Source organism: Botrytis fragariae, assembly GCF_013461495.1.
Source record: "Botrytis fragariae strain BVB16 chromosome Unknown tig00000112, whole genome shotgun sequence".
NCBI classification, from domain to species: Eukaryota; Fungi; Ascomycota; class Leotiomycetes; order Helotiales; family Sclerotiniaceae; genus Botrytis; species Botrytis fragariae.
The window spans coordinates 1,621,919-1,647,310 of NW_023500997.1; the positions used below are offsets into that span (position 1 = coordinate 1,621,919).

Consider the following 25,392-nt stretch of genomic DNA (forward strand, 5'->3'; position numbering starts at 1 on the left):
TATATGATTGATATGATTTAGTTTGGGGTGATTGCTTGATTTGACATGATTGAATTGATTACCATTCCTATTACCATGACCATTCCCATTACCATTACCTAGGTTTCCTTATCACTCATATATAATCAAAAGCATGTAATAAGCTGTACAGCGTACACCTGCATTAGAGATGCAAAACCATGCTGGTGACTAGGTATCTCGAGAGTCAAGTACAGAGTACCTAGCAAGTGCAGCCAGCAAGCAAGTTCTTGTGAGGATATCTTCACATCCATTTCCAGTTCTGTACAGAGTGTAGTAGAGTCCCTTGATACATGTAATACACACTCCTCCACACGGCAATCCTCCTACACAGAGCATCGTGACTTCAAGCATCGAAAAGGGTGTTTATAACCGAAAGAAAAGGTCACCCATGCCAATGCCATGAAGCAAGCACATGGACCAGCATACTATGTAATGAATGCTCCGTAAGCCTTCGTAAGTGTGGACTATCCAAATTATATGATCAAGATCAAGATCCATTTCACCCATTTCACCCATTTCATCCATCTGCTTTCCCAAGTCTTTTTCATTCACTAATCCGGTTTAGTTGATTCCCTTCCAAACTTCAGGGACTGTGAGGATTGCCCAGTTAATATATTCTTCACTCCATCCAGTTTACCTGCTTTTGTTGACGAAAGGAGGGCCAGGGAAATGTGACCAGGGGTTCCGGTAAAGGCACCAAAATACACATGGCATCTGCATGGCTTCGCATGGCAAAAGTGTGATTCCCTCACGATGAGTGGTTCAACTTGGCAGTGGTGTGTGTGGTGAATGGTTCGGATTGGTTAAGGTTAAAGTGATGGAAGGATACGACAGAAGCAATGGAAGGGAAGGAAGGGAAATTATTGAATGGATAGTCGGGGTAAGCACGAGGTGAGGCGTTTTGAAACGTTGATGGACTGGAGACGTGAATGATAGGTCTTGAGCGACTGACCCTACTGACTACCTAGGTAGGTATCTATCTTTCGTCCCTCGCCACTTCACTGTTTACGGGCTTCCATCAATTATTGCGACATTTATTATATTTACTATATTTACTATATTTAACTCGTAAAGTATCTTTCTTGTACAAACTCACATTCATAAACCCAAATCGGATTTAAGCCGCCGAAGTAACCCTTGAAACAAACACCGGTCAGTGGACGGACGGTTCTTATCGGGTACCTGATTCTACCACAAGACGGTACAACACGGTCGGTACCTATCTCGATATCGATTAGTTCTCTTCTAAGCCATATATTAATACTGATTCATCAAATCCTGACTCTGGCATTCCTTCCTTTAGATGGCTTTGACTTTACTTGATAGGTACCACTTGTGGTGTATCTGTATCTGTATCTATAGCTGTACTCCGTGCTCACTAGATAACCTTCCCTAGAATCTTAGATACGGTACCTCCGGCGTACTCTAGCAACGTAAAGGACCAAGAGGCGGCTAATCTTTGTAGCTGAACGGAACGGGTCTTGAGATCCCTAGTAGGTAGGTATTTTTAGATTGAATTATCTATCAATTCTGAATCATGTTATACGAGCACAGGAAGAAAAGCTGATAGAATTGAATCATTCATTGTACTCACGCTTATTCAAGCTTATTCAAGCCTCATCACGCCTCCTCACGCCTATATACTCTATCGTAAAACTAGCTAACCACCACCACCACCACCACCAACCAAAGAACAATAACTTCAATTATCACTCCATCCATTAATAATAAACAGTACTCAGTACGCAATACGCTACTCTACAAACATACACTCTAACCTTCCCACAAATACCAACTCATCAAATCAAAACAATCCATCAACCTCTCTCTCTTGCTCTCCCACAACCACCAAACAAGCTACATATATACTCCATAATATAGCCATCCATCCCCCCCATCCACAATCAAAACCCCCCAGCAAATCCAGGGTTGTGACTTACCACTTTGACAGTCGGCTACAAATATGGTAAGTAGGAAGTCGATCAGAGACGATCATGCTATTCCCGATTATTGACAGCTCTGCCTTACCTTGTCGTTGCTGGGTTTCGCGTTCCGGATACGTTGATGGATATGTATCTGTACATACATTGTGTGTATGTATGTATGTAGTATGTATGTATAGAGTATGTATATAGTATGTATGTATGTAAGTTATATTGATTACTTTATAAAATCTGCTTGTGTTTTCATGAGAGTTGAGTTGATGGGAGTCTGTGGTATACGTGTGATCAGTAGATGGCTAGGTACTACAGAAAAGTAGTTCACAGGTCAGTTATTCTTCACCCTTTTATCCTTCGCTACCTAGTATATCATTCATCATCGACCTCAATCGTAGTATATCCTCAAATCCTCATATATTCAACTCTCCTTCATAACTTTCTTTCCTTCCTTCTTCTCCTTTAAATCATCCCAAACACCTGAGTCATTCGTTACCTCACATCAGTCCGACGATCTAGTGGATCTCTTCTTAGCTGAGACACACATACCTTCCCATGCCTGATCGTTTCATCTCCTTTTTGTAAGAATGGACAGGGTTAATTCTACTGATCTTCTTGAGATGTCATCATTGAACAAGCCGTCACCTCCTTTCTCACCCGATCCTAGCGATAGGAAATGTCAGTAAACTTCTAGAAGCTTTCGATTTGAATAAACGAGAAATGGAGAGGGCATCTGGGTAAGGTTATAGCTACTTAATATATGCACATACCTATGTAAATAATCTCATATCAGAAGAGAAAATTCATTCAATCTTCATCCAACAAGTGTATGGAAGAATTGACTATTAGTATTATACCACCTGGGCATCTGGAGACTCGCTTTTGTACCTATACCATCTTCCACAACTTGAATCACTTAAGTCAGTAATCCTTCAAGCCTTTTAAGCCTTTCCTTCCTTTCCACATCTCACATCTCACATCTCACATCTCACTCACGGTATACAAGTTACGAGTTACAAGTGTCTTTGATTTCTACATCCTTTATCCTTTCTCAACCCGTTTGAAATACTAGGTAAGCCACCCGGGTTCAAAGGATTATATGTTCATTCATCCAAATCCGAATTGGATAGCAAGTTGTTTTCTTTTCCTTCTCAGCCCTTTACATTTCCGAGAAAGTATTCTTTCTTGAGATTCAACGAATTCAAGAATGTGTATATATACATATATATGTATGTGAGTATGTGTATGCAAGAAGATACATACAAGCAAGCAAGCAATAAATCTACCATACGAAAAAGATAAAGAACTTCAAATTCCCTTTCTCTCTCTCACACACACACACACACCTCTCTCCAAACATTCAAAATCTCTTCTCTCCTACCCTACCCTTCCCTTCCCACCACACATAACCCCCTCCCTCCATCCATCCATCCATCACCCATCCCAACTCCACAAAAAGCAAGCCATTTCCACGTGCTCACCGCACACCAATCCTTTCTTCTCCATACCTACCTAGCAATACCAGGTATACACCTGTAACGCAACGCAACGCAACACAACGCAACGCAGTCAGATCCCCAAAAGAAACCCCAACCAATTCTTAAACATATCCATTGGTATATTCGCCATCTGGTATCGTACTGATACGTACCTTGCATAAGAGACATAGATACCTCGTGGTTCCATTTAATTAAGGCATAGCGAATCTTGTTTTCTTTTTTGCTCTTTTTTTTTCTTTTTTTCTTTTTCTGATTTGGTCGGTGGTCGGTTGATGATTGAATTGAATTGAACTCCATCCTTCTAGAACCCTCAATCGAAGATTCCGAAACGAAATAAAACAAAACAGTTTGAGAAGAAACACCGACAGATAGACAGACAGACAGATAGCTGGAAAGGATTGATCACCCATGGTTCACTCAGCCGGGTAATTTGATTTGATTTCCCTTTCTTCTTTTGTTCCTTCCTTTCTTCTATCCTTCCTTCTACCCTTCTATCCTTCCTTGAATAGCGTGTTTATGTACTATGTTATGTACTATGTGATGGAGTATAGGATTCAAATTTGGAATCTAACTCAACATGGTAATCTTCTAGAACCATACATACACATCACATGTCACATATCACATACCATGCTATTTCATTTCATTGATTAGAAAGGATTGATTGATTGATTGATTGATTCCAAAGCGAGCAGGGGAAGTGTTTATGGATGCATATGAATGAATATATGCACATGAATGAATAACTGGATAGATGGATATTCCATGAACAGAAATCATTAAATCTTCTCTTCTTCTTTCTTCCTTCCTTCTTCCTTTGATTTCATTTATTCATTCATTTATTTATTCATTTATTCATTCATTCAAAACCCAAAAACTAAAAACTAAAATTGTAAAAACGCCTCTTTCATATTAGTACAGCTGAATATTATATTGTATTATATCGTATCGTATGTATCGTATCATATACATCGTATCGTAGGTATTATATTATATCATTTCACTTGAAATCACATTTTATAATATATAATACACACTATATACATACTATACAATAGACATTCCGATCCTCATTTTCGAAACTTAGATATAGTATCTCCGAAAAGCAAAACGCTTGATGCGCTTTTGGTGGAAGTAGATAGGTAGAGAGAGGGGGACGAATATAAAGAAAATAAGATCGGGGATGGATATATGTATACCTGAGAAGTATTTACGTACTCTGTATGGAAGTAAGATACTAGGTAGATGGATGGCAAAAGTGAGGGTTCGGAGTTGTAGGGTTGGGTTTGGGTTTTGTTGAGATGGTGGATGGATGGGTGGGTGGGAGGATTTTGAAGGTTGGGTTCCTTCTAGGTGGGTAGGTGGGTAGTATGCATCTCTTCTTCTTCTTTTTTGAAGAATGTATGAAATGGTGTATTTGGGATGGATAAATGGGATGAATGGAGAGATACAGTGTAGCAATAGGATACCTAGGTATACAAATACCAAAGGAAGTTTTTCTTTCTTCTCTTTTCCTCTCTTCTCTTCTCTTCTCTTCTCTTCTCACTCCTTTCCTTCGGCTACTTGGTATTTCTTCTCCCTTGATATTCGTAGGTTGGCATATTGGTAAGTAATAAATATTCAATTCATTCTTTCTATCAAGCAGAGTAGATTACTGTAATCCATAGCACTCTATTCTATTCTGTAAGTTAAGTCTACTACATCTTGTCTATCTATCTATCTAGTATGTTCGTGACGAATAACATATATTCTTTCCTCTCCCTCTCAGAAATAGACTCGAGTCTAGACTCCCCTATTCCTAACCAGTTAGTATATGGAAAAGAATACCTAGTTGAGTTGAGTTGACAGATATTATAGTTTAAGCTAAATTATGAACCGAGGTATATGTACCTATCTATCTATCTGTATAGGTATTATGAACATAAAATTTTCACATGTTTATTTCTACATTCCAATACAAATCCACACAAGATATCTTTCGTGTATACATAGATATATATACCAAATGGCTTCATAACTAAATAGCCAAACCGTACAGTAATAAATCTTCTCCATCATTCATCATTCACTCAGTTTTCATCTTTCTGATTACTCATTCCTATTTTTGTATATTTTATCAATATTCACATTCACATTCGCATACGAATAGGTACCAGTACCGTATATCTCTTTCTTTCTTGGGTGCTAGATCTAGATCGCGATCCCACACCATCTCCATTTAATACACATTCCTATTCCCATCCATTCCGTTCATCGCTCGCCTCCAACTCAGCCCGGCGGAGCGGAGCGAGTATTTTGTTACTTCTTGGCTCGATTTGATTTGATTTGATTTGATTCAACCCAAGTCACTTTAATCCAATCCAATCCAATCCTCGTCAATCCGCACGAGTCATACACCATCCAGCTAGCCAGCTCAGCTACCTTATTCCCTCGCTCGCTCGCCTATCAAAACTCAAACTTAGATGTCGGAATGCGGAACGCGGAACGTGGAACGGAATTTAAAGTTTCAAGGGACCGCGGGAAAGGGACTAGCAAAAATTTAACGGGCGCGCCGATGGTGGATGGACGCACGCGTTGGGCTAGTTCGTGGATGGTTAGTTTGTGGATGGTGGATGGATGGTGGGATGATGGGATGATGGGGGAGGGTCTAGAACTTTTTGATTAATTGTCTTTACTGGATGGTTGATTGATTGATTGATTGACTGACTGACTGACTGACTAACTGGCTAACTGACTAACTGACTACTTCTTAAATTGTGGAATGAGGAGAAATCCGGGGTTATAATTATTTGTACTTATTTCTGATCGTGATTGTGATATGAGTCATGTGAGTATATGGCATTGTAGCGGATGTATACGAACTGGTAACTTGGTTATTATTTTCGTTTCGGGAAGCGAGCGAGTAAGGGGAGGGGAGTATTGGTATTACGGTTTTGTGTATATATACTCACTAGCTAGGTAGACAACTAGGTAGATAACTAGATAGGTAGATAGGTAGATAGGTAGATAGGTAGATAGGTAGATAGGTAGATAGGTAGATAGGTAGATAGATAGGTAGTATTGTTATATAATACAGCTTAGTATTTTGCTTTATTTTGCTTTATTTTGCCTTATTCTGTTTTAAATTTCTTTGAATCCGAATTAGGGATAAGAGTGAGTAAGGATTTTATTTACAGTATCTATCGATCTTTAGTTAAGCGAAGTTTTTTTATTTGAGACTTGAAGCTTCAAAGTTCAAAGGTTGTAGTTTACTTATATCTTTGAATCTTAAATTTGCTATTCCTAAATACTAAATATTAAGGCGTATATATACGATATCTATAATTTCTTTACTATATATATATATCTATACACCTATCTATCTATATATATCTCCCTCCTACCTTTTAGAAACTATTTATATCTTTCTATATACCTATCTATACACCTATCTATACACCCATCTATACACCCATCTATACACCCATCTATATATACAACTCATCAAAATCTCAAAATCTCAAAATCTCAAGTCTCAAGATTAAGAAAAAGTATAAACATCAGTCACTCCCATAGCCAGTCCAGTTCCACAACCTACCTACCAACTACCAACTACCAACTATCAAATAATCAAATAGCTAGTACAACTCTGAGAATCTTAGATTTCTTCATCTATCTTTATTTATTCTCTATATATATATATCTATTTATTCATTTACTCATTTACTCATTCACTTATTTATTCATCTATTCATCTATTTATCTACTCATCTATACACTTTTCTACTTTTCTACTTTTCTACTTTTCTACTTTTCTACTTTTCTACTTTTCTACTTTTCTACTTTTCTACTTACCTACTTACCTAGAGATCTAATATTTACTATTTATCATTTATCCTATCAACAATACATACTTGAATATACACATACATATATTCAAAACACTCACCCCCTAAAAACTTCCAATATCTAAAATATATACTCAAGAATACCACACACTCGTAACCCCCGAGACTCAAGTCAGATTGGAGAAAACAGAGCGTAAGTACACACTCATAAGATCGAGAGATGAGGGCGATCGATAGCGGAGATTAAGATTAAGATGAGGTGATTTGGAGAGTGGTATTGTTATGTTGAGAATTATACATCATCTAGAGATGGGTATTGATCTATTTCATTTCCTCGTATCCTCATTATTTTCGTTCCGTCCGTCGCTATGCCATGCCATGCTATGCTATGCTACGTTATGCTACTTTGGAAATTACTTTGTGAATTTCATATATGCAATGCAATGTAATCTCCTCAATCTCATACAGAGCTCCTTCACCATTTCTCCATTCACAAACTCACCCCTCAGCTCATGGCTCATCCTTCATCCTCACCTCACCCCCATTTCTTATTCCCCATCTTCCCCACGCCCTTCAATACTAGCTACCAATTTAGAGCTTTCAGGAGTCGGACTCATCTCTAAACTTCCTCCCTTCCCCAAAGGACTTGCTCTCGCACTCAAAGTACCACCTCCCCTTTCCTTGTAAACTCTTTCCAGAGGTCCTCCATTACTTTTCCCACCTACTCCGTTTCCGCTATATCCATTTCCCTGTTCTCGTCTCTGTCGAAATTGCGGTTGAGAATTTGACCTATAAGGTGATATTGGTGATGAAGGTGGTGGAGAAGACAAGATTTCTCGACTTTGTCTTATATCACTTTCATACCCAGATCTAATAGGTGAAGCCATTGATCTTTGTGGTGTAGAACTTCTTTCCCTTGTCCATTTTGGAGTCAATGGTAGATTTTCATCCCAAGGTGTTCCCCCCCTTGAATGTCTATCATTTCCATCTTCTTCATACCCAGGTTGATACGCCTCGCCATGTCTCTTAACGGGACTCTCATCATAAGGATCAAATCCTACTTTCTTTCTCGCCATTGCTCTTGTTCGTTTACGTTCCGAATCATTACCACCCGCGCCAGTAGTAGATGATTCATGAAGGAAGAAAGTTAGGAATTCATCTGGGACGGATAAATGAGTAGATTGTTGAAATTGTTGAAGTGCAGTAAGACGTATAAGCATCTCGAGAAGAGAAAGAGAAGAGCGGAGGTTAATGTCGATTTGCAGTGGTTGAGCTGGAGACTCGGAGCGGTTAAAGGAGAGAGGCATGGGAGATAGAGGGCGTGGTAGAAGATGGGCTTCTCTGGAGGGAGTAACTGGAGCTGGAGAGGATAATTTGAGATTCGAGAGATTCGTGGTGAGATCGTTAGTAGAGGTTTGTTCGGCTGAAGTATTTGGTCGACTATACGAAGAATCTCCATTTGATTCAGACTCAAACTCTTCTTCTGATTCTGAATCTTCGGCTTCCGTATATACTTCCAAGGCAAGCCATTCTGGGTCCAGATCATGAGGAAGTCGCCATGTTGTGTTTGTCTCTTGTGGCATTTCTATGGTTTCCTTCGATGGTGATTCTGGTGCCATACTTTCTCGTCGAAGTTGCTCATCGATATCAAATTCATCATCTTCCCCATCCTCTCGTTCTAGCCTTCCTTTATTCGGTTCTGAATAATCCTCTGGAGGTATGTCTTCACCATCATCGTACCATTCGTTTTGTGTCTCCTGTCCCTCCATCATTCGTCTTGGTGGCATTGCATTGATGTCTCGCTTCAATAGTAAAACAGGACTATTTGTTTCATCCTGGTTACCAATATTTAATATTTTGCCGGTGTCTGCATAGAATATCTTGGAAATCTGATGGATTGGTAAGTATTCTCGAATACCTGCCAACTTGACATCTCCATATGGTCCGGGTTGTGGTTCTCCATCCTCAAAAGTGTGGACTCGATCATCGTCAAAATCTTCGATTATTTCAAGCTGATATGCGTATTCTGTTGCTTTACCTTCGCCACTAATCAAGGAAGAATCTTTCGCAGTCAAATAATCTCGGGCCTCTTTAGAATGATGTAATTGTCCAGATGGTCCATATGTAGATCTGAGAGGTACACGTAAAAGTCTGACTTTGGCTTTATGTATAACTTCTTTCCAAGTAGTTTCTCTCATACCTTCTTCATCGTGAGCTCGATAAGCATGTCCGGCAAATAACATATATAAAGAGAGAGTAAGTGTTGTTCCAACTTGTACTGGCCTATTTGGATTCCTGGAATATTGATGATCTGCAGCAGTAAGAAGATTGCTTGCTTGTAACAATCTCGACGGTGATACAGTAGCCGGAAGTGTTGTCGAGAGGTTCGCTCCGGAAGTGGTGATGGCTAAATTGATAAGTGGCACAGCGTCCTCGATTTTCATCAAGAGCTTCTTAATATCTCTGAGAATCTCTCGAATCTCGGTTTCATGAGCAGCTTGTGTTTTTGCTTTGGTTTTATTCCGAAGTGAAACTTCTGCAGCACTTGCAGCTTTTGCTAATCTCATACCAAGAGATTGAATATCCCATCGAAGTGATTTGGTTAAAGATACAGCTGACTCTAAAGTGGTGTTCCCTCTCGCGGCACTATAGATTATAAGTAGAGATATTTTTGTAACAGTGAATGAAACTCACATAAGCTCTATCATATCAATAGCTGGTGATACGATCTGGAAGGTAGTAAGTTAGTATTTGAGGACACCCACACCATTGATTTGATTGGCATCAAAGTCGACGTACTTTGATTTTACTATTGAGTCTCTCTTGCAGCTCATGAAGCTCTCGATAATCGGCATTGTTATCCACGGTCTAGAATCGTGTAAGTCATATGCCTTTCACAAGTTCAAAGTCCACACAAGAAATCCCACCTTCAAAATTCTGGGAATTTGTCTTATGGCAAAGGAAGCAGTCACACCAATTCCAGACCTACATCAGTTTTAGAAAATGCTCCAAAGATCTGCATAGAATGAAACATACCTGATAGCATAGTTGACAGCATGTTGGGTGACCTAAGGAAGAAGCAATAGTTAACACGTGATTATGAAACATGGGGGAGCAGTTATTCTACCTTGCCCAAGAAGAAATCCATTGTGAATGTATTCAGGTCTTAGTTTAGATCAAATACTATAAGAAGTAGGAGATAGTCACGACAACAGACATGATCTTTATGGGAAGCCGTGTAGAGTTTTCTGCTTGTTGTTGATGTCAATGTTAATGTTAATGTTGATGTCGAATTTATTTTTATATCCAGTTGACGATTTGAAGCAAACAAAGATGCAAGGCTCCAACAGCATCGTGCTTGCCTGGAAATTGATTGGCCAACACGTCATTAACCGGGGATTGAATCGATTAATAGCGGCACTTGATCAACGGATGGCACCAAAGAAAAAGAGGGTTGAGAGGATTGATTACAATTTACGGCAAAATATATAATAAATATATAATAAATATACTATATGGGCGGTGTATTTACATGGAACGATACACAATGGAAAGATGCCAGTGAGCCCGTAGAGATCAGCCAGCGTATTCGCAAAATTCGAGTCGCTTTGGGCGTTTATCAGGCACATATGGAGTCTACTGGGCACTTGTGAGTCACTGAGATTCATATATACAGTCGTGTACCGTCATATATCGTCATATATATTTTATGATCGAATATCCTGTAAGCACTCGATACAATCAAAAATATTCCAAAGCCCCTCCATAAACGATAGTCGATAAACGATAACCGATTCATCATTACTATTATAGCCCCACCAATACCTGCCACTTCTCTTCCCCATTCCTTTACTTTTTTTGGCCCTTTCAAATTCCTCTTTCACAACCCACACATCTTTTCTTACACGTCAAGATAAATCCGCGAATTTCACTAAATATGTCGGACCTTAACTCATGGGAAGATGATCCAGCCGCTCAAGAAGATAATAATCTTTCACAACAAACTCAACGCATGAATTTGAATGCAAATCCCCAAGCTAGATCATTTCAACCGGGCGCAAATTCCTTTCAGCCTGGTGCACAATCATTTCAACCTGGTCAACAATATCAACAATATGGAGGAGCTTACGATCAATATGGACAACAACAGAATTTCGCTCAATATCAAAATCAAGGTTATGGTGGATATCCTCAATATGGCCAACAAGGGTACAACAATCAATATCAACAAGGAGGCTACAATGCTGGAGGATATCAACAAGGTGGATACAATGCAGGATATGGTGAGTTTGCCACGGATTTTTGGAATTACTGGTTATTTTCAGCACCATTATGAAAAGTGTAGAAATGCGGAATGGACTCGAGAACCCCCCGATTTTTTTCACAGTGTGCGAACGTTCGTAGTGTCCAAAATACTGACTACAATCATTTACAGGACAACAATATCCTGGATATGCTCAACAACCACAAGCAGCAGCTCAATCATCACAATCTCCTCGGCAAACACCAACTATTGCAAAAAGACCAGCTGATGGTTCGGCAGATCTAAACAAACCTGTAGCAGTAAAGGATGGAGCACCAAAAGTTTTGAGCATTGGAGGTGATGCACCAAAGGTTTTAAGCATTGGAGGTGATGCGCCAAAGCCAAAGGCAAAGGTCCTCTCTATTGGTACTCCAGCCCCTGCGAAGAAGGAAGAGCCAAAGAAGGAAACAGCATCCGCATCCGCAGAGGCCGGTGCTAAGGTTACCGCAGCAAAAGCTATCGAGAAAGTTGAAAAGACTCCTGCAGCCGCCAGTGGAAAGACCTCTCCTACACCATCATCCGGTCGTTCATCACCTTCCCGAACTTCTGGCGCTGTCAAGGCAGCTGCTCGTGCCGCAGATGCTGTAGAGCAAGAGCAAGCAGCTGATGTCGACGAGGAAACCCTCAAGGAAATTTACGGCAAGGAGCATGTTAACATTATTTTTATTGGACACGTTGATGCTGGAAAATCGACACTTGGTGGTTCTATTCTTTACGCTACCGGAATGGTTGATGAGAGAACCATGGAAAAGAACAAGAAAGAGGCTAAGGAAATGGGTCGTGAGACATGGTATTTGTCGTGGGCTCTCGATTTGACAAAAGAGGAGAGATCCAAAGGAAAGACTGTCGAAGTTGGACGCGCACATTTTGAAACCGAAAAACGGAGATACAGTATTTTGGATGCCCCTGGACATAAAACCTACGTACCAAGTATGATTGGTGGTGCTTCCCAAGCAGATGTTGGAATCTTAGTTATCTCTGCTCGCAAGGGAGAATACGAAACTGGATTCGAAAAGGGAGGACAAACTCGTGAGCACGCCATGTTGGCAAAAACTCAAGGTGTCAACAAACTTATTGTCGTCATTAACAAGATGGACGACCCAACTGTCGAATGGTCCCACGATAGATATAAGGAGTGCACAACCAAACTTTCTCAATTCTTGAAAGGAACTGGTTACAACCTCAAGACCGACGTATTCTTCATGCCAATCGCAGCACAAGTAACAATGGGTATCAAGGACAGAATTCCTAAGGGTGTTGCCCCATGGTACGATGGACCATCTCTCCTCGAATTCCTTGACAACATGACTCAACTTGAACGTAAAGTCAACGCACCATTCATGATGCCCATTAATGGAAAATACAGAGATATGGGTACCCTCGTCGAGGGTAAGATCGAATCTGGAGTCGTAAAGAAGGGAATGAACCTTGTCATGATGCCCAATAAAGAAAAGGTCGAAGTTATGGTAACATACGGAGAGACCGAAGAAGAGATTCCCGCCGGTCAATGTGGTGACCAAGTTCGTCTTCGTCTCCGTGGTATCGAAGAAGAAGATATTCTACCCGGGTTCGTTCTTTGCTCGCCAAAACGTCTCGTTCATTGCGTTACTACTTTTGAAGCTCAAATCAGAGTTTTGGAATTAAAGAGTATCCTATCTGCTGGTTTCAATTGCGTTATGCATGTTCATTCGGCTATTGAGGAGGTTACTTTCGCAACATTATTGCACAAATTGCAAAAGGGTACTAATAGAAAGAGTAAAGTTCCTCCAACCCATGCAAAGAAGGGCGATTCCATTATTGCCAGAATGGAGGTCATTGGTGGAGCCGGAAGTGTTTGTGTGGAGAAATTTGAAGATTATCCTCAATTGGGTAGATTCACTCTTAGAGATCAGGTATGTGTTAAATCCTTATTCGGAGTATTAGCTTTGGCGAGATGAAAAGGGGAAATGAGAGGTTGGAAACTAACATTTCTATCAAATAGGGTCAAACTATCGCCATTGGTAAAATCACAAAGTTGATTACTCAAGAAGAAGTTGTTGCGGCCGCTGCGTAAATACATTTACATTAGAATCATGTAATGAGATTGTGGACTTGTGAGTTTATCTGAGAGGGTAGAGGGCGGAATTATAAGGGGAATGGGATGGGGTGGGGTGGTTCGGGGTTGAATGGGATGGGTGGATTGGATGGATGAAGTAAAAAGACATACATGCATGCATGGATTAAAGTGCTTGCTGCGTTGATATACAATGATTAACGAAATCTACATGGTCCCATATATAGACGTTTATATGGAGTCGGATAAAAAGATAAATGATCTTCTTTTCTTTTGCTTGAATGAAGTAAAGTGAAGTGAAGTGATGCGATATAAATGTGTGTATTGTATCGTATTTACGAGGGAGAAGAGGAAGATCGAGGACCAGGTAGTAGTATAGTAGAGTTGTGGAAATGAAGCATACCTGAATAATGGATGTGCAAGAATTCTGTTGTGAGATGAGATATAGATCTATTCTTTGAGTTTTTAGGGTGTTTGTAGGAAGGGGGAAGGGCAGAGAGAAAAGAAGGCGGGAGAGGGGGTGGTAGTTATGGTTATATTTGATTGAATGGTTTAATGGCTGTGTGATTGAATGGCTCAATGATTGTGCGATTGTGCGATTGTTTGAATTCTGGTTTCGGTTTCGGTTTAAGTTTAGATTATTGTCATGGGTTTTATTCTGATGTGATGTGATGTGATGTGGTGTGATGTGATATAATATTATATTTATCATATCAGTATATATATATATATATTTCCAACATCAACATGCATCAGTACCTCAATCTTTCACATTACACTATTATTCCATTTCAAATCCTACTCTACTCTACTCTATTCTACTCTATTCTACTCTATTCTACTCTATTCCAATCACCAAAAACAATAAATATATCTAAATAATAAGTAAATAGGCAACATCCCTCTTCAGACTTCAACCCAGACTTTACAGAATATATACAAATAGTGATTACCTATTATAATTATGTTTCTCCTACTGATGCCTACCTAGCTAGTTCCTCACGACGTTTGATATCTTTGCTTTAAATTTTAACTACTAACATATATACATACATATATTCACTTCATTTTCACTTCATCTCAACTCTCAACTCTCAAAATTAAGATTAAGATTAAGCGAGCACCCGCCCCTTTACAAAGGTTATCATACAGTGATTATAATATCATTTTTATTTTTATTTTGATTCTCATGATCTCTCATTCTTTATTCATTGATGTGGTCATTCATTGACCGACACACACATACATATATGTACATTGAAAGATCACTCCCCCCCTTCCCTGCCTTACCCTCAAGTAAAGTGATTCCTGAACGCATCATCAGATTCCATGATCAGATTCCATCTCATGCTATCTACTTATAGCCATCAACTCCTCTTCTAGCATTCTTCCTGTCTTACTTCCTCATCTCAAACCTCTTACTCCTCCTCATATACACCATACGACACAAACAAACGTCATTTCGCTATGAAGTGCATAAGCAAGACGCTCGCCAGCCATGCCATGCCCATCAACAAGCCTCAACTTCAGCGAAAGCGACAGCACGCCTCGAAAACCCACAACGCCCCATACCCCAAAGACAAAGAAAAAAGAATCAACACAAATGTAAAAAAGAGAAAAACGCCAACCCCTATGTAAATGCTGAATCTAAACTCAAACCAAACAATGACAAGTAACATAACCCCAAAAGCAAACAACATTACCCATCCCTTCATCTAGTCCCCTTGGGAAAATGTAACCGTGAATGGTTGGGTATTGTGGTATGTAAGGAGCAAAGGACAAAGTTTGGAACATAAGCTGTGATTGTAATGTTTCTGTTGTGACAACCCTTTTTGGTTTTTCATATGCATACCCCGATGAATGAACGCCCGTTATATTATTAGTTTGTATTGGGCAAGCTGTTGTAGAATTTTCGAATATGAATTCATGTGATTGGCTGAAAGTACGTTTGCGAAGCGAATGAATCTTGCATCATAAAAGAGGTCGAACCAGTTGATTCAACAAGGCGTCAAGTTCTTTCCAATTCTCAAGCTTTTCCGCGAATTTACGATGTTTGCGTGAGACAACATGCTATATGATAATTAGTATAAGATAAATCACCAGGTGAAAAGGAATTTACCTCATCAAAGTCTTCAAATTTATCGGCGCAATTTTCACAGTATCCGGGCTTTGGATCACGCTTCTCAAGCTTTCTTTGCTGAACAGCTTTTGCTTTGCGAGAAGCTTCCATCTTTCTTGCCGCTTCTTCTTTCTCTGTAGAAACATCATCCTCTTCGATTACACCAAGTTTCTTTTGTGCCTCACGCTTCGCAGGGCGAGTAGCTGTATCTTCTCTTACAGCAGCAGTGATATCAGTCAAACGATGGGATCCAGTTCCACCATTCGTCTTCTCAAGAACCTTTCTCTGCAACCCGTGTATCTCTTTACTTGTTCCAGCTTTGAGTCCAGGTTGAGCTGCAGTTGAAGAAATCATTTGAGAGCGAATAGCAGAAGTAATGTTGGATGGTTGAACTCCCGACGCAACAGGCTCACCTCCAAACAATCTACCAACGCCAGCACGACTGACGAACGCGTTTTGTCCTCGAGAAGAAGACTCAAGTTCTGCACGATTACTTCTATCAGTATCAAATGGATTAGCTTGATTTGTCGAGACAGTAACACTTCTATTACCTCCATCATCAAGATGGGATAGTACTCGTTTGCTGATTGCCTTGGGTGGTTGCATTTTAGCTGCTTCTACCGCAGCAGCAGCTCTTGTCCTTGGAACTGCAGCCCTCTCTTTCTCCTTTTGCCTCTGGATACGGATCAATTCCTTTTCTTTCTCCACCTCACGGCGACTGTACTCTACTTCCTCCACAAATGGACACTTGCCATTTGCAACACTGCGGAATTGAGGCCAATCTCCCTCTTCTTTACGGGCAACTTTGTTATATTCTCGAACCATAATTGGCTTTTGCTTTTCATCGATATCGTGAATGTAGATATAAGGCCCTCTGAATATAGTCATTTCTTTTGTAGCGACGCTAAGGTCTCGATCGGATGGTCCATAAATTCGTTCATTCCTCAATAATTGGGATAGGTCAGCTTCTCGGCCTCCTCTGCTTATCGTCCCACCCTGAACAGAATGACTCCTTGTGTTGTGACTATGTGCTGTTTGGTAACCAGTATCCGTGTCAAACATTGTTGTCATCATTCGTTGCAACTTTTCCAATGCCCATATCTTCATCCCCAATTCTCGCGCCTTGTAGAGTACATCCGAGCTACGGACTTGTTGTCGTCTTGTGTCTCCATCATGTCCTTGTGTAATAAGTCTTCTGCCACCTGGAGCTTCAAATGTAAACTTCGATCGAGATTCCCTTGAATCTGCAGTCTCGGATGATCTGTCTAGCAAAGAAGGGTTAATAGTGCCGTGTTGCGAATGTAACTCGGCGGTAGTTGAAGAAGTAAATGGGGTCTCCGGTGGAATTGATCGAGTAGTGACGACATGAGTGACCTCATTCGAGAAGAATTTTTCGTCGCGCTGAGAAGACGTCAATACAATCCGCGATACCCAATTACTTACACAGAGACATTACTTACTGCACCTAGGGCGAGGACTTGTTTCGTATATTTAAGTCGGACATCCTCTGGTATACTCTCAAAGTAGAAGACGAATTTGGGAAAACTCTTCCTATAATGCTTTTGCCATTGGCGTATCGATTCCAAATTCTCCTCTGGTACCTTGTCCGCCTTGGTAATCTGCTGTTGTTGAGCAGCTCTATCTCCTCTAGCTGCCACACACTTTCGTTCAAAATTGGATGGCTGAGTTGATCTCCGAGTAAAAATCCTTCCTTCACCCGATACTTGGCTAATACTTTGACGTGGAGGTGTTCTTAAAGCTTGATGATGTGCATCTAGCATCTGCTTTTTCGCCGGGGGTGGTTGTCCATATGCATCTTCGCGTTGTATGTTGGCGTATGAACGTTTTTGTTTGGTTGTGGTGGAAGCTACCGCTCGATATGGGGAATTGGCGACATTGGAGATGGTGGAGAGAGGCTGCCTCCTGGTCGACATATTGGTTGTTAATGTGACCGGTAATGGAGATAGGGATACTGTTGCCATATGAAAATATATCAATACTCTCTGTGTAGGACAGAGAAATTCCTGTGAAGGAGTGGAGTGGGGTGGTTCTAGCACGCGACTTTTGACACGGTTTATCACCACTTCCTTGAAGCTCTTATTTTTATGTAGACATTAAGTAAATATAATTCAAGAGTCTGGGGAAATGGACATCATTGAAATGAGTTAACACAAAAGCGTCGTGAATACCACACAATCCAATGAAGGTGGGTTGGGATAATGCTGGAGTGGATGTTATTTTTTGGTGGTGGTGGTGAAGTGAAGTGTCAATCTTTGTATGGTAGAAGTTGTGGTTATGGGCAGGGCAAGGTTCCTTTTTTTTTGATGTGATGATGACTACGGAGTACTACTGGGTTTGGATGTTATGGTAGACAACAAAAGGCTTAAAAAGGCGCGAAGTGGATTCATCGATTATATTCACTCAGCAACACAGCAACCAATTTAAATTACCTTCCCCGGTTTGTAATGATGGATAATACCTGGTAAATACTAATGAGAACCTAAGCAGATGCTAATCAATACTACCTGTCTCGGCCAACACTCGAGTAATTTAGAGGTAATCTCGAACCCTTTGAGCCAATCAAGCCCTTCCAATTTATGCTTGATCATATTCATTATATAGGACGGTATTACGAGTCTATGACTGCCAGGTCGGAGGAACCTTAAACGTCCATTAGTGCTTGATGGTAGAACATGACATAACGAAATATTAAGGTTGGGTTGCAGAAAATAATATATTATCTTCCTCGTATATACTTACATAGTACAGGGAAAGACTCGAGAACCTCAATCCCATCAACGCTTAATTGCCAGCCTCTATCATGAAGTGTAGTAGAAGAACAAGAACACTGTTCCAGCAATTGGAAGGGACCAGTGGGAGTAGAGGAATATCATCTTCATCCATAGTATCCTCAAGACCTCGATGTCAAGCTCAAGTATCGTCTGCAGCAACAAAATGTCACACAACATATCAATCAAGAAGGACGTATGCTTCCATATCAGCTTCAGAACTTCAATTTGGCCAACCGGTTCATGAAACCCATCCGCATTTACTTAATGCTGGAGAAGGTATGGAGATGAATTCAATGGTACAATTACAACGGGACTAAATAAAGTGATCAGTTACTCCAGGTATTTCGGCGCAAGAATATGCGGATCGACGAGCAGATTTCGCTGCAAAACTTCCTCCAAATGCAATCGCCATCTTGAGAGGGGCAGATATCAAATATAGGTCTGGGGCCGTATTTCATGAATTCCACCAGCAATCAAATTTCTTCTATCTTACTGGATTTAATGAACCAGAGGCAATTGCAGTAATACAGAAATTGGAGTCTTCAGAATTTATATTTCACCTATTTGTTAGACCTAAAGACCCGCAGGCAGAACTTTGGGATGGTGCTAGATCTGGGGAGCAAGCAGCCTTGGATGTTTTTAATGCAGATGAAGTAAGACACTATTTGCTACAGTACTTCACAAACAATAACAATACTAATATTGAAATAGTCTGGAGACGTCAACCAGGCAGCTTCATATCTAAGGCCACTTATTGAAGGAGCTAGTGAAATATATATGGATGTCAAAGAATCTTTCCTTGGGGGTACGCTGGACTCAATCCAAGGCGTAATGAAACAAAAGGATCTCATGCAACTATTCCGCGATGCTAAAGCAAAAAAATCGAAACCAATTGGGCCGTTGATAAACGATTTAAGGGCCATCAAAAGTGAAGCCGAAATCAAAAACATGCGGAAAGCAGGTAAAATCTCTGGCAGATCTTTTACAAATGCTATGCGGAAACGATGGACTGAAGAAAAGCATCTTGGCGCATTTCTTGACTTTGATTTTAAAATCGGAGGTTGTGAGAAGAATGCTTATGTGCCAGTTATTGGAGGTGGAAGAAATGCCCAGAGCATACATTACGTTTCCAACAACGATGTACTACGAGATGGCGAGCTTGTCCTGGTAGACGCCGGTGGACAATATGGTGGATATATTACGGATATTACTCGAACATGGCCCATCAATGGCAAATTCACAGATGCCCAGAAAGATCTCTACGAAGCGCTTTTAAAAGTACAGCGAAGTAGTGTTGCGCTATGCAGGGAAAGTTCAAACATGACTTTGGACAAAATCCATGCAGTTACCAGAAATGGTCTCACAGATCAATTGAAACAATTAGGATTCGATATGTCTGGAAATGCTATCGATACCTTGTTTCCACATCACGTTGGCCATTATATTGGACTTGATGTTCACGATACTCCAGGATATTCTCGAAGTAACCTTCTCAAGGAAGGACATTGTATTACGATCGAGCCGGGGGTTTATGTACCAAATGATGAGCGCTGGCCAGCTCATTTTAGGGGCATGGGCATCAGAATTGAGGATAGCGTTTGTATACAGGAGGATTCACCTCTAGTCTTAACTACCGAGGCCGTGAAGGAGGTTGTAGATATCGAAGCTTTACGCGACTAAATGAAGGGGATAAATGAATTGTATGATAATGATGTATACCACTCCGAGCAAAAAAGTATAAACGCATATACCCACAAATCAATCGAGATTGATAACGTCCGAATAGATGCTGAGTACTTTACCCATGAAGCTTTACCATGCCTTTCTTTCCAATGAGCCCATTTTAATTCATAAAAACTGCTAGTAGCACGAGGGAAAGATTATTATTCCTGGTAAATCGAGCATCCCCAGTGAACTCCTAGTGAGTTCCCGGTGAGCTTAAAAGTAATCTGCCGAAACTTAAAATAAGGATTCACATGATAACCTTGCCCCACTCTCCACTCAGTCGGCCGCAACTCCGCATCGAAAGTCCGCATCATATCATCGGCCTCAGCCTCGTCACATTCATTTCCATCATCGTACAATCTCGCCCACCAAACTCAACCTCGCATTGCACAACATTAATTTGTTACATCGAGATCAAATCAACATTTTCTGCAGCTATTCAAAATCAGATTTCCGTCCAGCAAACAAAACACAACCAACTCTCACACACACAAACCCAACCCACACCACGAAACAATGAGCTCTCCCAACCCCGACACCTCTCCCCTCCCCTCCCGCACTCCCACCCCCACAACCCCACCACCTCCCTCCCTACACGCCCACGCACCCACTCCTCAGCTATCCCCGATCTCCCTCCCTCCTCCCCCACTCTCCCCCTAACCATGACCTCCTCCCTCCTGCTCACCAATCTCCCACGCGATTCTAGCACCGCGCTCGACTCTGCATTTGTGTTTCCCACCCCGAAAATCACAGTGCGGTTTCAGCCGATTGGGTCGGCCCCCGCGTTGCAGAGACCCGTGTCGAGGATTAGTTCGACGCAGAGGTTTGAGACGGTGGTGGCGTATTTGAGGAGGGTGTTGAAGTTGGATCGGAATGCTGGGGGAGGGGGAGAGAGGGAAAGTGTGTTTTTGTATGTTAATAGTTGCTTTGCGCCGGCGTTGGATGAGGTGGTGGGGAATTTGCATAGGGTGAGTGGTTTATGGGATTGGTTATAGGGAGTGTGGGACGAGGGTTTGGAATGGATCAATGCTAATTTTTGGAATAGTGTTTTAAGGATTCGAAGGACCAGCTTATTGTTACCTATTCGATGACGCCGGCATTTGGATGATCGAACGAACCATGTGATACTCGGTAGTCAGACATTCAAACATTCAAACGAAACATTCAACATGGGGTATTCAATTGCTTTCTAAACTAGATTTGGGTTGGCATACCAAAAAATTATATTGCTATCGGGCATCTAAAAGCTAAGCAAATATTGGGAATCTAAAAGCTGGACAAATACGCCTGCGATCTAACAACATCGATAATTCATCCACAACACCTCAATCCATTTTGCTAATCGCACTTCGAAATTCCTCGAGCTCCTTCTCTGGAATCGGATATGTGTGCTCTGGGGCCGGGTAGGCTCGGGACTTCGTTTCCTCGCGGTATTCCGTAATGGCTCTTAAGCTTTCGCTCCAAACATCACCATATTTCTTTACAAATTTTGGGAGGAATCGACCGGGTGGGAAATTGCCAGTCATGTCAACTTGCACCAAAACTTGTCCCGAGCAACCATTTCCTGCGCCAATGCCTATTGTAGGAATAGATAACTTATCAGTTATAAGTTTTGCGACTTCTTGAGGAACAGCTTCAACGACCATTGCGAAAGCACCGGCTTCTTGGACGGCGAGCGCATCTTCGAGAACTTTCAGTGCACCGGCACAAGTTTTACCTTGCACGCGGAAGCCACCGAGGGAATTTTGTCGTTGGGGTGTGAGGCCTATATGACCTAGAACTGGAATACCTGCGGTCGTGAGTTTCTTGATTGTGGGGGCCATTTCTGCACCTCCTTCTAACTTGATGCCTTGCATTCGACCTTCCTTCACAAATCGAAAAGCGGATTCGAGAGCTTGTTCGGGGGATATTTCATACGAACCCATAGGAAGATCTCCAACCTGATGATTTGATTCGTTAGTAAAGGAGGTGGTGCATGAATTGAGGGAAAGCGGGAATGTACATACAGTGAAAGCAGCTTTTGCAGCACGCGATACAGAACGACAATGCATCAACATCTCTTCCATGATAACCTCACTAGTATCCTCCATTCCCAAGGCTACCATAGCCAAACTATCTCCCACTAAAACTATATCCATACCCGCAACATCCGCGACATGACCACTTGGGAAATCATGAGCCGTCATCACCGCGATAGGTTCCCCTTTCTTATACATGGACCTCAATGTAGTCATGGTGACCTTCTTCCTTGCACTCGGTGAGCCCATAGGACTATGCGAGCTTTTTCTAGTTTGACATTGTGCAAGAAATGGTCTCACAGCAAAAGTTGCTGGTCGTGAATATTGCTTCAATAGTGTGCGCGTGCTCATCTTCACGATGGAAAATGATGAAGACATGGTTGGAATTGATGGAAAGAAATTCTTTCGGATTGAAATTGATAATTAGAAAACTTTGAAGATGGATGATGGAGAGCCATTGTTAAAATTGCAGAGGCCCATAACAAACGTTTTGTTGAGGTCGTGATGATTATTGCGCTGTGGTTTCCATACTGGAGCGTCAAGTGAGATTATTTCATTATTTGCGGTTCATTTTGTCGCTTGGGGGGGTTCTTTGGGCCGAGGGATGGGGCTAGATTATGTAAGGGGAACCGAGGCGGTAGTTTGAGGGGAAGAAAAGGGTGATGATGGATGGCATGAGATGAGATGCGATGAGATACTATTGATTCTTTTGGGACCTGAGTTGTTATTCATTCATACATAGGTAGGGTGGTATGGCTCGAAGATAGTAATACCATGAGGATAAACCCGTCTACTTCTGTGTCATCACATCCTTGCTATCAAAAGCGTTTTCTTTCCCCTCCTTTCCAGTGTGATAGCGTTCAATATGGTCCTACTCTAAGATATCTAAAGCAGCATTCAGATCATGCACTGTACTGTGGTGTACCTGAAAGTTCTCTTCCATCGTTCAATCACAGATTGAGGCGTTCTTGTGAATCATACAGGTTGAGGTGGGTCGGGTTGTCATTTCTCTGAACCGGAAAGTATATGATGATGTGTTTACCCCTCCTCGCCTTCATGTTTCCTGACACACGATCCATATCCGGACAAAGACAAACGCAGAACCTAGTGAGCAAGTATTATTAAGTTACTATCATTACACAGATTACATACCTAGCTACCATTCAAACCATCTCACGAGACCAGAGCGGGCGCATGAGCCGGCAACTACCGATTGTTACCGCTTTATCGCTCAGATAAGGACTATACGGTCCACTGTCTAGCAGCTACTACAACAAACTCCAAGATCAATTCTCTCCTCATATAAACTCATTATTTCACCATTCTGCCATTTTCCTAGATCTACAAAGTACCAAATTCTTAAATCGAATACTTGCTTCTTAAATCGAATACTTGCTTAATCAAGAATTAAACATCATAAAGTCAAACGTCAAAATGTCTAGTCCTAGACGGAGGATTGAGACTGATGTAAGTAGTATTCCATAGTCATTACTTGGATGAGTTGAAAGACTGATGTCTGGTTTGGGATATAGGTCATGAAGTCAGTATTTATGATTTGAAAACTTATTTTTTTGAGGATCTCTAGCTAACAGTGTGATTGTAGGATGTATGCGACACCTTTTCACAGCCAGTCCGATTGATTTATGCTTCAGTGCTTACCAGGAGTATAGGTTGATGTCGGATTATGAGGTGACTCTCGTGAATGACAATAGTGAGTTGAAGGCGACTCCATACAGTCTGCAGAAATTCTAACCTTTTATCTAGTGTATGTAATTTGTTAAGGATAATTTTGGAACCAACCGCTCATGTAATGTCAATAATAGGCAAGAATTCTATGTCCGCTTCAAGGGACCAGCAGAGAGTGAGTTCACTTCCCCTTCCCTCTCCTCCGACGCCCCCTGCTCTCAAACACATATACTAACCGTCACTCCCACAGCACCATTCGAAGGCGGACTCTGGAAAATCCACGTCGAACTCCCAGATCAATATCCCTACAAATCCCCCAGCATCGGTTTCGTAAACCGCATCTTTCACCCCAATATCGATGAGTTGTAGGCCCTTTCCCCACCACCTACACGGTGGAACAGATTACTTACTGAGACTATTTGCATAGATCCGGTTCCGTATGTCTCGATGTGATAAACCAAACTTGGTCGCCAATGTTTGATATGATCAATATCTTCGAAGTATTCCTCCCGCAATTACTTCGATATCCAAACCCGACGGATCCACTGAATGGAGAGGCCGCCGCATTACTTATGAGGGATTCGAAAGCGTATGATGTAAAGGTTAAAGGTGTGTATTTCTGGGGATTATAGGCAAGGGTTTTGCAAGTGAATGGGATGGGAACTGATGAATTGTAGAATATGTAACGAAATACGCAAGTAAAGATGCAGCAGACGATGCGGGCGCCGACGAATCAGATGACGATACCATGTCCTCGGTAGCTAGTTTCGACGACGACGATGACAATGAAGAGGCAGCGGGTACAATGGAGGAAATCTAAAGTACACCTGAATCGTTCGCGGACAGTTTGGTCGGTCCTAGATAATGGATGGATGGATGGATGGATACTTTATAAAGGCATACGCATTTCACGCATATTTTCACGGGTGTTCATATGGTCTGGTTATGGATACTATTTTCAATGGATATTGATGCAGGGCTTAGGAGTTTGATTGAAGTGCAAATATTTTGATTTGGCGGGGTATACATAGGCCTCTCTACTCAATTTTCTTTTCTCTCGTGATGTTTTCAGGGTTTTCGAGATACATAGAGTAAGGCATCATCGATTAGGGTGTGAAGGTGAATGTGGATGTGGAGGTGATGGAATGGTGAAATTTTAGCGTGTTCACTGAACTGGTTACCTAGCTAGTAGGCAGGCGGACCGACAGCGAGTAGGTAGTTGAGAGTGAGAATTTAGCAATTGTTAAGTGCTTGTTATAATTCTAGGGTTATGCTGTACTGTGCTTGAGTATCTAAGCTGTCGAGAAATGAAGCCTCTCAACCCTACAATACCAGCAGCCATTCCTCTATAAACCTTTCAACGTTCTGAATAGCTTTTCAAATCGATCATAGTCATAAAGTTCAATTATAAA

General features: G+C 41.3%; 7 protein-coding genes across 7 annotated transcripts; 4 read left to right on the forward strand and 3 right to left on the reverse strand.

Moving 5' to 3' along the window:
- Positions 1–7,832: 7,832 nt before the first annotated feature.
- On the reverse strand, positions 7,833–10,432 carry Bfra_008044 (putative ran-specific GTPase-activating protein; the record flags this gene model as incomplete). Its single annotated transcript, XM_037338409.1, has 6 exons — positions 7,833–9,930; positions 9,979–10,013; positions 10,084–10,152; positions 10,212–10,269; positions 10,321–10,352; positions 10,412–10,432. The coding sequence occupies 6 exons, from the start codon at positions 10,430–10,432 to the stop codon at positions 7,833–7,835; spliced, it is 2,313 nt and encodes a 770-aa protein (XP_037190472.1).
- Positions 10,433–11,221: 789 nt separating this feature from the next.
- Bfra_008045 (putative eukaryotic peptide chain release factor gtp-binding subunit protein) lies at positions 11,222–13,695 on the forward strand (the record flags this gene model as incomplete). The annotated part of the gene is made up of 3 exons (XM_037338410.1): positions 11,222–11,567; positions 11,720–13,479; positions 13,569–13,695. 3 exons carry the CDS (start codon positions 11,222–11,224, stop codon positions 13,638–13,640), a joined length of 2,178 nt encoding a protein of 725 aa, XP_037190473.1. The 3' UTR covers positions 13,641–13,695.
- A 1,916-nt stretch (positions 13,696–15,611) lies between these two features.
- Bfra_008046 (putative g1 s regulator protein) lies at positions 15,612–17,693 on the reverse strand (the record flags this gene model as incomplete). Its single annotated transcript, XM_037338411.1, has 3 exons — positions 15,612–15,710; positions 15,760–17,160; positions 17,220–17,693. 3 exons carry the CDS (start codon positions 17,691–17,693, stop codon positions 15,612–15,614), a joined length of 1,974 nt encoding a protein of 657 aa, XP_037190474.1.
- An 887-nt stretch (positions 17,694–18,580) lies between these two features.
- On the forward strand, positions 18,581–20,231 carry Bfra_008047 (putative metallopeptidase family m24 protein; the record flags this gene model as incomplete). Its single annotated transcript, XM_037338412.1, has 3 exons — positions 18,581–18,827; positions 18,882–19,204; positions 19,263–20,231. The coding sequence occupies 3 exons, from the start codon at positions 18,581–18,583 to the stop codon at positions 20,229–20,231; spliced, it is 1,539 nt and encodes a 512-aa protein (XP_037190475.1).
- A 296-nt stretch (positions 20,232–20,527) lies between these two features.
- Positions 20,528–21,384, forward strand: Bfra_008048 (putative ubiquitin-like protein; the record flags this gene model as incomplete). The annotated part of the gene is made up of 2 exons (XM_037338413.1): positions 20,528–21,244; positions 21,322–21,384. 2 exons carry the CDS (start codon positions 20,528–20,530, stop codon positions 21,382–21,384), a joined length of 780 nt encoding a protein of 259 aa, XP_037190476.1.
- A 217-nt stretch (positions 21,385–21,601) lies between these two features.
- Bfra_008049 (putative 3-methyl-2-oxobutanoate hydroxymethyltransferase protein) lies at positions 21,602–22,672 on the reverse strand (the record flags this gene model as incomplete). The annotated part of the gene is made up of 2 exons (XM_037338414.1): positions 21,602–22,216; positions 22,283–22,672. 2 exons carry the CDS (start codon positions 22,670–22,672, stop codon positions 21,602–21,604), a joined length of 1,005 nt encoding a protein of 334 aa, XP_037190477.1.
- A 1,056-nt stretch (positions 22,673–23,728) lies between these two features.
- On the forward strand, positions 23,729–25,077 carry Bfra_008050 (putative ubiquitin-conjugating enzyme protein; the record flags this gene model as incomplete). The annotated part of the gene is made up of 6 exons (XM_037338415.1): positions 23,729–23,761; positions 23,957–23,992; positions 24,077–24,155; positions 24,231–24,345; positions 24,408–24,589; positions 24,658–25,077. The coding sequence occupies 6 exons, from the start codon at positions 23,729–23,731 to the stop codon at positions 24,798–24,800; spliced, it is 588 nt and encodes a 195-aa protein (XP_037190478.1). The 3' UTR covers positions 24,801–25,077.
- Between the last annotated feature and the right edge of the window lie 315 nt (positions 25,078–25,392).